Source organism: Amborella trichopoda, chromosome 13, assembly GCF_054954075.1.
Source record: "Amborella trichopoda isolate Santa Cruz 75 chromosome 13, AtrichopodaSantaCruz75HAP2 v2.0, whole genome shotgun sequence".
NCBI lineage: Eukaryota > Viridiplantae > Streptophyta > Magnoliopsida > Amborellales > Amborellaceae > Amborella > Amborella trichopoda.
The window spans coordinates 2,435,211-2,447,732 of record NC_142348.1 but is presented as its reverse complement, the minus strand read 5'-3'; the positions used below and the strand labels follow the sequence as shown (position 1 = coordinate 2,447,732).

General features: G+C 34.3%; 1 protein-coding gene across 17 annotated transcripts; it reads right to left on the bottom strand.

Annotated features, from left to right (window-relative positions):
• Nucleotides 1–3,200: 3,200 nt before the first annotated feature.
• LOC18428253 (cationic amino acid transporter 9, chloroplastic) lies at nt 3,201–12,522 on the bottom strand. 17 transcript variants are annotated; one of them, XM_088856190.1, is made up of 10 exons: nt 12,169–12,436; nt 11,247–11,380; nt 10,233–10,516; nt 10,099–10,146; nt 9,459–9,635; nt 6,211–6,435; nt 5,700–5,876; nt 4,738–4,974; nt 4,019–4,108; nt 3,201–3,464 (listed from the first exon to the last, which is right to left on the bottom strand). In XM_088856190.1, the coding sequence occupies exons 4-10, from the start codon at nt 10,111–10,113 to the stop codon at nt 3,315–3,317; spliced, it is 1,071 nt and encodes a 356-aa protein (XP_088712316.1). In that variant the 5' UTR covers nt 10,114–10,146; nt 10,233–10,516; nt 11,247–11,380; nt 12,169–12,436; the 3' UTR covers nt 3,201–3,314. The 17 variants fall into 17 exon arrangements, 15 of the variants coding, with proteins under 15 accessions (XP_088712316.1, XP_088712318.1, XP_088712317.1 ...); XM_088856192.1 differs by having other exon boundaries at nt 11,247–11,452; nt 12,169–12,401; XM_088856191.1 differs by having other exon boundaries at nt 10,233–10,511; nt 12,169–12,399.

Below are 12,522 nucleotides of genomic sequence, written 5' to 3'. Positions count from 1 at the left end.
CTCTCTCTCTCTCTCTCTCTCTCTCTCTCTCTCTCTCTCTCTGGTATGACGTAACCTCAAGTCTAAGTTGAAGCTTCTACGTCCAGATTTTAATCCCATCAATCTCGCTCTCTCTCTTTGTTGAAGCTTCTACGTCCAGATTTTAGTCCCATCAATCTCTCTCTCTCTCTCTCTCTCTCTCTCTCTCTCTCTCTTCTGGTTTTCCCTTCCATAACCACAACATAACAAGCTCTCTCTCTCTGCATTTTCCCGCCAGTCTCTCTTTCTCTGTTTTCCAGCCAAACTCTCTCTCTGTCTCTCTCTCTCTGGATATATATATATTCCAATTCTCTGTTTTCCGGCTGGTCCCGGTCTTTTACCGGCCAAACTCTCTCTCTCTCTTCCCCCCTCCTCTTTCCCTGGTCGCCCAATTTCCCGCCAATCTCTCTCTCTGAACCTTTTTTCCATTCTCTCTCTAGATGTAATTGCCCTCCTAGCATCTAGAGGCGTTAGAATCACAACCAGATTCTGAAAGACTGTGACTGTGGCTACGGCTTCGCCATGAGTCCTGCTCGAAGCCGCATTGTATGGCCCTCATGTGCAAGACGCATGGTCTTAAATTGCGGCCCTCAGGGTTGCGCAGCCGCATAGTGTGTTTGCAGCCTCACCCCTACAAAATCAACTGGCGTGATTAAGAAGTTTAAATTTAAGTCTTACGGGTAAGGTTTGCATGAGGTTGCAACCTTAAACGATGAAAATAAAGTGCACCTCATACTTTGTTATAAGATGTAATTTTTATATCAAAATTTTTTAGGATGGCCGAATCTATTGACATCTTTAATTATAAATTTTTAAATTTAAAAAATGATTTAAATCAAGTAGATCCATAAATACATGAAAATCTTGAAAATAGATAATATAAATAATTGTACTGCAAGATGTACCATTGTCATTTTTAATTATAAATTTTTTAATTAAAAAAATAATTTAAATCAAGTAGATCTATAAATACATGAAAATCTTGAAAATATAGAGTATAAAGAATGTAATGCAAGATGTACTATTTTGGGACTTAAAATCTTTTTTTTTGGTGAAAGGTTCTATTACTAATATATTTACTTCTATTGTAGGTAATTTATTCGAGTTCAAAGCCCTACAAGCCCACTTTTCTGTAGGCTATATATTCACTTATGCAACTTCCTTAAGGGCCCGTTTGGATCCCTAGATTTTTCAATCCTTAAAAAAGTCAATCCTGGACCTGATATTTATTGGAATTGACATTTCTTGGAAATATAGTGTATGTTGTTTGGATCGCATCAGGTAGAAATAAAAGAAATGTAAATTTCCTGTTTGGATTGTCAGGAATATTTTTTTTTAGAAATATAAATCTTTTCTTTTCTCTCTCTATAAAAATTTTGAGACAGTTTCTCGCTCTAAGAAATTTCAAGTACTTTCTCACTCTAAAATTTGATATAATTACTCTCTCTAAAATTTTAAGATGCTTTCTATCTCTAAAACTTAAATAGTCTATCTCTCTAAAATTTTAAAGTAGTTTCTCTCTCTAAACTTTTAATATAGTTTAAAATTTTAATATAGTTTATCGCTCTAATTATTTCAGGTACTTTCTCTATCTAAAATTTGATATAGTTTGTCGTTCTAAAATTTTAAAATATTTTCTCTCTCTAAGACTTAAAATTTGAAATAGTTTCTCTCTCTAAAAAATTTCAAGTTGTTTATCTATCTAAAATTTGTTATAGTTTCTAATCTCTAAAATTTTAATATGCCATCTTTAAAACTTAAAATTTGAGATAATTTTTCTCTCTAAAGGTTTTGAGATATTTCCTCTAACTAAAATTTAATGTAGTTTCTCTCTCTAAAATTTTAAGATACAATCTCTCTCTAAAATTTAAGATTTGAGATACTTTCTCTCTCTAAAACATTTTAATACGGTCTCCCTAAAACTTTAAATTTGAGAAAGTTACTCTAAAATTTTGAGATAGTTTAGCTCTAAATTTTTTTTGTATATTTTCTCTCTAAAAATTTGTGTATATTCTCTCTCTAAAATTTGATATAGCTTCCCTCTTTAAAATTTTAGTATGTTCTCTCTTTAAAATTTCATATTAAAATTTGATACAGTTTCCCTCTCTAAAATTTTAATAATTTTTTGTTCCTTAGTAACAAAATGAATGATTTCCATAAAATGTCAATTCCACCTATTTTGATGGAATTGAGATTTCTAAAATTTAAACTTAAAATGAGCATTCAAGAATCCCACATAAATCTCAAGTCCAACAGAAATGTCACCCAACTTTTTCAGAGAATGTGACTACAGAAAAACAGTTCCTAATTCACTCTACATCGCACAAATTTATGTACCTTTTCTAAAAAAAAAAACAGAGAAGCAGGTTCCTATGTGAGCAACAATTTCATTTGTTTTGTTGACAGAATAGGGGAGATCCACCTTACATTTCTGTATCTATGATCCAACCTATATCATTGATAATAATAGGAAGAAAAATCTGATTCAAAGTGAGGGGAAGAACTGGAAAAAAAAATCACTTGATTAGCTGATCCTTAATGAAATATGCAAAAACTCCACTATTGAGGGCTTCTTAGAGAAAGGCCACTTGAGTTGATTTTTAAAATAAAATGGACTTCTTAAATTTTGGTTTATGACTTTAGCCTTCCTACTTTCTTTCAGATGGCGAGCGAAAAAATAGCCCCGGTAAAACACATCAAAATGAAATTAAAAAAAATAATAAAAAATAAATTTAAAAAAATCTACTTGTGACTAGAAGTATTTTGAAATAATCCCAAAAATATGAAAAAATGTAGACATAAGTACTTCAGATCAAAACACTTTTCAATTTTGCCAAAATGATATAAAACGTTTAAAAAAAGAAAAAAAGAAAAAAAAATAAACATTTCATAAATAAATTACTTAATTTTTAGGATTTTTTTATGATTATTTTTTAATTTTTTTAATATCCTTGAGGACACCGAACTAGGGGAAAGCATGAGTACTGGGTATTCAGATCGAGTAGTCAAACACTGATGACAATCACCTTCAGTTTGATTCTCCCCTCCCAACAGGGGGGCAATGGACATTGTTGAAGGTCAAAGAAGAATCTTTTTGAACTTCGCAGCATCCCTAGCCGCTCAATTTCCGACATGACAACTAGGTATAATTGTGATCATGGACCACAACATAAAGAGTCTTATAGTATGTATCCCTTTCTTCTTGACAAATGCGACATATATCAATTTTTATATACATTGGCATTTATATACTTTTCAATCGTTTTTCCCATTAGTCCAATAATATCCGTTACAAACTACTGAGATTCCCCTGATGGGAGTTTATGGTAGGGGATGGATTGAAGGTCTGAAGCAGCCACATTGGCATGATGTTGTCCATAAACAGCATAAATGCCTATGCTCACAATGTTCACGACTACAAATCTGACCCAAGCCTCCCAATGAAGCTGCAAAAGAACCAGTTCACCATTGAAGTCAACGGCCAATCGAATAAATGTGCTGCATGTGTGTGTGTCTACTCTATTTTGCATAACAAGGGTATCATAAAGTTTTAGCATAGGAGTACAATGTACTTATACATGTGTGTGTGTGCATGAGCGTGAGCGTGGGTGCGAGGGAGAGAGACTATCAATGGAGATTCATACTAAGGGAGCAATACTGCGTGTGCACGTTATGAGATTCCTATGTGATATGCATGAGTGCACATGAAGGGGAATATTCTTAACATGAACTCTCTGTAAGGAGAGCAAAGGTTTGGTTGCTCAATGTGCAAGCCGGTGAAAACTTGTCTACTGATCCAAACATATTAGTCACTTTGTGATCCATCATGTTTAAATAACAGAGCCCTCTAAGAATGTAACCAAAAAAAAAAAGGAAAAAAAAAAGAGGAAAACTCTAAGAATAGAATAAAATTGCAAAAGGAAAGAGAAAAAACTGAAATACCCAGTAGGACCAAATATCAACACTAAGGTTTTAAACGACGACACATTAGGGATGTTACCTGAGCGAACAAGAACAAGTTGAAGAAGATGCAAACCAATGGCACAAAGGGAACTCCAGGGCATGAGAACCCAGAAGGCTCAGTAAATTCCTGATATAAGCATCAAAGGAATGAACAAAGGCAGTAAAAGAAAATAAGAACATGCACAAACCATTCCATTCCGTTGATTCAATATGGCATACTGGATGAAAGTATAGGAAGCATACATTATGAGAGAGAGGAGCAATTATCATAAAAAAGAGAAAAAGGAAGGTGACACGGAATGCCATACTTATAGCATAATAAGCATGGCAAGATGTCACATTAGCTTAAAGCTCCATACATAAGAAATTCAATATGGTAAATGGATATATGTGAGAGATAATGGTGGGCTACATCTCAAGTTCGAATCCTACGACTGAACTATCCAAAAAAAAATCTATAATTTTCTTTTATTTACCAATAAATATTACACAGCATCCCAAGTAAAAGATGTTTTTTAGTCTATATTATCATCTTGCATGATACATGAACAAAACGATTAGCATGCCATATGTTCCATAATCTAGATGTTAAAGAGTGTGATATTTGAACTTTTAGCGGAGTTACAATTTTCACTAAATAAAAGCATTCCAACTTCCGAGTTACGTTACTATATTGATATATAAATAGGGAGAGAGATAGAGACAGAGCTCATGTAGAAAACTACAAGTCCGAGCCATACACAAAATAAAACTTACTTCGTTATAGTGAAGAACTATCGCAAATAGCACTGCCATCACAACTACTGCCAAAATACTGATACTTGAGACATTGGATTGACAGGAAAGCCCAGCAAGGAAGCCACAAGAAGCGACTCCAAGAAGGCAGATGACACCCTTCTGGTATGTTGTTATCCCCATCATGTAGGCTAACCTTGTGTCCTTGTGTTTTAGACGAAGAGTTACAACACAGGCTGAAACAATGGAAGAGCTAGCCTGTCAAAAGAGGATACATGGTTAAAAATGTTCAATGTGAATGAATCAGCATCTCATAAGGTAACATTGCTCTTAAAAGCTAAATCAATGCACAAATTTCATAGTAAAAACCAAATAGTACAGAGGACAGATTAATTACTGGCATATGCATTGCACCGGAATAAGAACCAACATAAAAGAAATGTTTATAAAGCAAACAGGAACAGAGAGTACATCGAAGGCATAAAAAGCTAGGAACAATAATGAAAGGAACTATAAGCATAAATGCTACAGAAATATACATGTTTGCTCTTCTCATAGCTCAATAACATAAAGAAGTAAATAATGGGGATAACAATCATGCAGAAAGGGAGTTCGATTCTATCATGGGGATACTGAGGATTATAAGAAGATCTCCGTATTACCAGGCAACACAGTCAGCCCCAGGTACTTCTGTCATAGAATTGGGGTGTTTTTAGCTGTTCCAATAATGTTTAAATAGTTCGTAGAGAAACAGAAGCAGAAAAATTTAAATGAACCAAATATCACAGAAACTCTAATTTAGAGATGTCACTAAAAATTAATATGATTCGAGTGGTTTAATCTACTTTGAAGAAGGCGAAGACAAATTAAGCATCTTCTACGGCTCTTGTAGAATTATGAGAACAATCGTAAACCGCTTTGCAGAGAAATCCATTAGAATTTATGTCAGAAATTTATGCCAAAAGAAAGGTCAGAGAGCATACCAACCCACCAACCGAAAGAATATGAGAGAGACGATGCACATCAAAGAAACCAGACATGATTCCCGCAATGGTACCAACCCAAACCTGTGAATGATTAGGGATATGGCGTGTTGGGTGCACTTTAGCGAAGAATGATGGCAATAGACCATCCCTTCCAAGCCCGACATATACACGTGACTGGTAGGAAAGAAAGGCATATCCTTAATAAAAGGCACATTCAGCATAGATACAGTATTGGAAATGTATATTGAGAAAAAAAAAACAAGAAGAAAATTCTGTTCTAATCTAATAGATGATGAAAACATAGTCCACTAGGGTCATCAACTTTCGATGAAATGGTGAACAGTGCTAGATGGACAGTGGGACACAATAATCGAGTCATGTCCCCTCTCCCCCCCCCTCCTCTCTCTCTTCCCCCTGACCCCCAGCGGCATCATTGTTAATCATATCAATGTTCGTATTGATCAAGGAGGAAAAAAATAAAAATGTCAAGATGCAGGATATATTTCACCGTTGCATAAATTTGGCCAAGAAGGCTCGTAGTAAGGCCCGCAACTGCACCAGTACTGATCACAACAGAAAAAAATTTCAGTCCCTTTGCGGCAAAAGCTTCAGCTAATGGAGCATCCACACCGAGCGACTTGTATGATACCATTCCAGTTATCACCAAGCATACACCAATATACAGTACAACACAAGATAGCACACATACAAGCATGCCTAGTGGCAAATCCCTCTGTAACAAAGAAGGATAGCATTAGAGAATTCGTGAGCAGTGCACAAAGGAGAGAAACCTGAAAAGAGAAACCTTGCACATGCATGTGTGTGTGTATGTGTTTGTGTCTATTTGTGTATCAAAAAGACTTAAAAACGCCTATGAGATAATTTCTACATTCACGCATAGGCTTCCAACCATCAAGATTCAATCCACACCCATAGTCCCGTGTTAGTCTATGGATTTTAATTTATTTTTTTTTCAATTTGGATAGACTTGATGTTCTGAGCGACTGTGCACCTCACTTAGGTGTACCTATAAAAAAAAAATTGACCAAAATACCCCTGCAACATTCATAGGGATATTTTGATCACTTCTTATTTTTGAATTATTTTTTGTTATATTTTAAGGTAGCGGGTCAATCCAAATTTTAGACAATAAAATAAAACTTAAATACTACCAGCACGTCTTGACAGATGACTGTGGCTGTCTAATCAAATGCAGATGGTTGGGCGCTTACGAGCAAATACTGTAGAAATTCTCTCATAGATGTCTTAAGTATTTTCCTATACAAAACAATATACTCCCAATGGCCTAAATTGAATTTAGGCCGTTCAAATGGCTATGCTTGTGTGTTAGTATTTTAATTTCTAAATTCTTTTTCATAATTTGGATTGATCTCAAATTTTGAGGTTGTGCGCACCTCACTTGAGCTGGCATACAAAAGTGAGGTCCTACACACACATGCACTCACGTGTGCACACACACATACATAAAGCTATCAATAGGTTGTACCTAAAATGAATAGTAATTTAGATTATGCTCTCAACTGCCAGATCTTGATCGGACGGTTGAAAATACATGTTATTATTTGAATTTTAATCTTTTTCTACAAATCAGATTAAGCTAAAACATTAGGCGTATATACTTGATACCATTATATGCCATAGGAAAATATAACAAAATATTCTCATGAATTTAAAATAACCAAATTACCCCCATCATTTTTAGGGGTAATTTGGTCATTTTATATTTTGAAAATATTTGTTTAAATTTTATGCACCCTAATATGTAGTACACACACTTCTAAATTTCATATTGAACCAATTTGTCAAAAAATAAAAATTTAAATAATAACATGTATTTTCAACCATCCGATCAAGATTCGATAGCTGGGACCATACCTTAAATTACTGTTCATTTAAGGTATCAACCTATTGGTAGCTCTCTCTCTCTCTCTCTCTTTATATATATATATATATATATATATATAGAAAGATACTACAAAACACCTATAAGCGAAAATGAACAGTGATTTCGCCTGCCCTCATCATCATCCAAAGTTCATCGCACGGTCACGATTGTCCGATAGTATTTTATTTTTTATTTTTTTTTCTAAAATTAAAATGCCTTGAAATTTGAAGCGTGTGCTCATCAAAAATAGGTGAATCTACCAAAAATATCAAAAAAATATTTTACGTGAAAAAAATAACCAAAATACCCCAAAACGTTTCGGGGTTATTTTGGTCAATTTTTTTCACGAATTATGTTTTTTTCATATTTTTATTACGTGCTTCTCACTAAGATGTACACACGCTCCAAATTTCAAGGAATTTGGATTTGTAGAAAAAAAATGAAAATTGAAACACTACCGGACAGCTGTGACCGAGCGATGAAGTTTTGATGGTGATGAGGGTAACCGAAATCACTGTTCATTTTCGCCTATAGGCGTTGGGAAGACTTTTCCATTTATATATATGAAAAATGAAGTTTTCCAATTTACGGGGGTATTTTGATCAATTTATTTTTTGCGAATTATTTTTTTTATATTTTTATTAAGTGCACCTCACTACAATGTACACACGCTCCAAATTTTAGATCACTCTGATTAGTAAAAATAAATAAAAAATGAAACACTACTAGATAATTATGACCGTACGATGAAGTTTGGATAGTGACGAGGGTAGGCGAAGTCACTGTTCATTTTCGCCTATAGGCGTTTTGTAGTATATTCTACAAATATATATATATATATCAGAAAAGTTTCCATGAGTCAGCACGTGCAAGAGGCCGCTGACCCTTCAATGTCCATCTTAAAGATGGATGTTGTGTAAAGCGTACTGAGTCATGGACATAGCAAGTCCATGGTGGGGTAAAACACTATTAAAAAATCACGGTATTTTTAAGACTTTTCCATCTCTATCTCTCTCTCTCTCTCTCTCTCTCTCTATATATATATATATATATATATATGTGGATAAACCTTACAACAGCTGGCCAGCTATAATGAATAATATATATGTGGAATGGGAGCCGTCAGATCTTCATCATGCGGTTCGGAATGCACATTACTATTTTAATTTTAAGTTTTTTTATATAAATCTGATTAATATGAAATTGTGGGTATACCTAACACTATTGCGCACCACATAAAAGTATAAAAAAATTATTTTCAATAATTTAAAATGACAAAAATACCCCCATCATTTTTCAGGGGTATTTCGATCATTTTATATTCTAAGAAATATCTTTTATATATTTTTTATTTGTGGGCCCTATTTTTTAGTACAAATTTCCAAAATTTCATTATGATCCGATTTATAGAAAAATAATTAAAATTATAACAGTGATATGCATTCTGAACCGTATGATGAAGATCTGACGGTTTTCATTCTACCTATAGCACTATTCATTATAGCTGACCCAGCTATTGTTCGCTTTTTTCTATATATATATATATATATATATATATGAATGGAGCTTCTATGGGTCAGCCAGCTCACCTATTTATATACATATACATACATAAATACATACATATATACATATTACACAAGAGTTTATACACCCAACACTCCAGATTGAGCCCTCAGGCATTACAAAATGAGGTATCTAAGTGAGAATGCCTCATATGCTTCTTACACACATGCGCGTGCAGACACACATATTAAAAGACAACTTTTAAGAAGCACAACCAACAAATGCCAAATGTCCAATGATCAAGAGAAGGAAAATAGCACAAAAAGAAAACCCCCTTTTCATACCTGTGGTCTTTTTGACTCTTCAGCTGAGCTCGTAATTGCATCATAACCGTTATATGCATAAGCAACAACTGTAGATCCCGTAATAATTGCTTTATATCCATTTGGAGCAAAAGGAGACCAATTTGATATATCCACCTTAAAAGCCCCAAATGAAATAACAAGAAGCACTATAAGCACCTGGGAGATAATAGCATTGAATCATCCACCTGATGGAAAATGATAAACGCATAATAAACAGCACCTTTGAAGAAAAATATGACTTTTTATTGCCATTAAATTAGGACTCCTAGTTGGTTTCAAAACAAATTTTGCATTGACAGTTCCCTACAAAGAAATACGGTTTGCAAAATAGGCATGGGGAGATAATAGCATTGAATCATCCACCTTATGGAAAATGATAAACGCATAATAAACAGCACCTTTGAACAAAAATGTAACTTTTTATTGCTATTAAATTAGGATCTCCTAGTTGGTTTCAAACCAAATTTTGCATTGACAGTTCCCTACAAAGAAATAAGGTTTGTAAAATAGGCATGGTTTCCAAGTGAACAAAGAACACAATGTCACCCCGAAAATAAAATGCCTTAAAGAAAATGTTCATTTTGATTCAAATCAATACTTATGCAAAACAAAGGGCTACCTTTGTCACAGTCATAAATGAATTCAGCACGGTTAATTCTCTCAAGCCCTGGCATAATATAAGTGTCATAACTAAAACAAGAATAGGAGCCAATAGATTGACAGATAAGATTCCTCCAAATAACTCTACTCCACCTGGGTCCATCCAACCAGGCCAGTTTTCCTTAAAGAAGGGGAAAATATTCAACAGCATCACCAGATAACTAGCCAAGCTACGAGCTATGGTGGCTGACGAAATGTGGCTATCAAATATGAATTGTGCAAAAATGAGAAAAGCAGTAAGCTCATTAAATGCCGCATATGAATACATATATGCTCCCCCGACAACAGCTGGAAGACATGACGACAATTCTGCATAGCACAAGGCATTGAGCAAACACGAAAATCCAGCAAGTAAAAAGCTAACTGCGACACCTGCACTGAAGAAAATAATGAAGAAGTAAGAATCCACAATTACAGCTCCAAAGCAGAAAAACATGCACTCTTTCCTATTCATTCATCCACTGAAACTAAAGCTATTGTATTTATTTTTTTCTTAAGTCAAAGCAAAACGATACACTCCAGCCAAACAAGAGCATTGTTCCAAGCATATTGAATAATCTCAACTTCCCACATTTTTTGCCATGGAAAACATTTCTGAACAGTTGATTGAACCCAGACATATTATCCACCAATTTTTAGGTACTTTAAACAATTAGTAATAACTAAAGAAACATGAACTTTTGGGTATTTTAAAGAATTAGTAATAACTAAAGAAACATGAACTTTTTTTTAGATTCAATAGTAATAGACAAATTGTAAATTATTGGTATTAGTATTATGATGGACACAACAAGACTAAGTCCTGCCGTCAAATACAAGTGGTCATATAGTTTTCTTATCGACACAATAAGTATCATATTCCGACATGAATGTATACATGCATATGCAGCTGTATCACTACAGCATCATTATGCCCATCCTGTATTTTTTTATTTTTTTTTCTCAAAATATGACAACTCCAATGTTTAATTCACTCATAACATAAGAAAGGTAATTCATTGACCCATTTTACAAAGTTCAAACATGATTGAAAGGCATAAATCTTTTATGATTAGAAAATGAGAGATAAATGAGAGAATAAGATAATTTATCAGAGAGAGAGATCACCAGGGCCGGCTTCCCGTGCAGCTGTGCCAGAAATAACAAAGATTCCAGCACCAATGGTGCAACCAAGCCCAATGAATATGAGATCAAGAAGACCAAGTCGTCGAACCAGGCCTCCAACTCTTTCTAAAGGAACACTGCAAGTCAGGGGTTTCGATCTTAGAGCTGATGACCAAAATGACTTGAACCATGAAGAGAAACGAGAAGAACTAGCAGGAGGAGAAGAAGAAGAATCAGACAACATATTTGCATTCATAGAAGAGATACAATGTGATAATTATCTCTAAACACTTGGGTTTGGTTTCTTTGTTACTTTGTTTCTAAAGGTTCCAGGAATAGCACAGAAACAATCAGGCTTCCTTTGTCCTAATCCAAACTAAAAATGGCGATTCCTTTTAACTGTTGTTTCGGGTTTATGCAATGTTTTAGGTTTATTACGTCAGCAACCAACCAATCAATCAATAATTAGGGTTTCCAAGTCGCAATCCATGATTGGGTTTTGAAAAAATTTAAAAAATAAAAAAAAAAACCAATGGAGAATCGTGTTTTAATTACCAACCCACCTAAAAGTACAAAGAAGTACAGGACATTCTATGAGCCAATGTTAGCCTCTGTCAATATCTATTATTACAATCTCCAACAAATAATCAATCAACGATTAAACTTTTCAACAAACAAATTACTACTGTAAATAAGAAAATCATAAACTAATTCAACTCTAGCACCGAAGATGGTTAGATATTTTTGTTCAAAGTTCCAACAGTAACTGCTGACTAGCAATGATGTTACAATTAAGAAACCATTCAATTGGGAGGAAAACATGAATGTAGAAAGAGAAGTATAAGAAGAAGAATGTCTCCAAATTTTAATTTTGGGTTCAGAGAGGGGTTAAAGTAAAGTAGAATTAGGGTTTATAGTAAAGTACAAGGCGAATGAATTGGAAGAAACGGAAGACTTGTGATTGCGTTTTTCCAGCTCCGGAATCCTTTCTCTCAGTTGAATCCGAGTCCAGATTCTGGCCAATCTCTGTCTCTAAGAGCCAATTTCTCTGTTTCTCTCTAATTTTCCGTTCTCTCCAGATTCACGATAATCTATTTTTCTCGTTTCCGACCAATTTCTTTCTCTCTCAATGTGCTCTGATCTCATATAGACACGCAATTAATACCGTCAAAAATAGCTATATCACGTTGTCCAGTGTGATGATAGTTGGACCTTATTTCTTTATTTGAACAAAATTATATCACCCTCCCAAATTTGATTTTTTTAGACCATCTCCCCT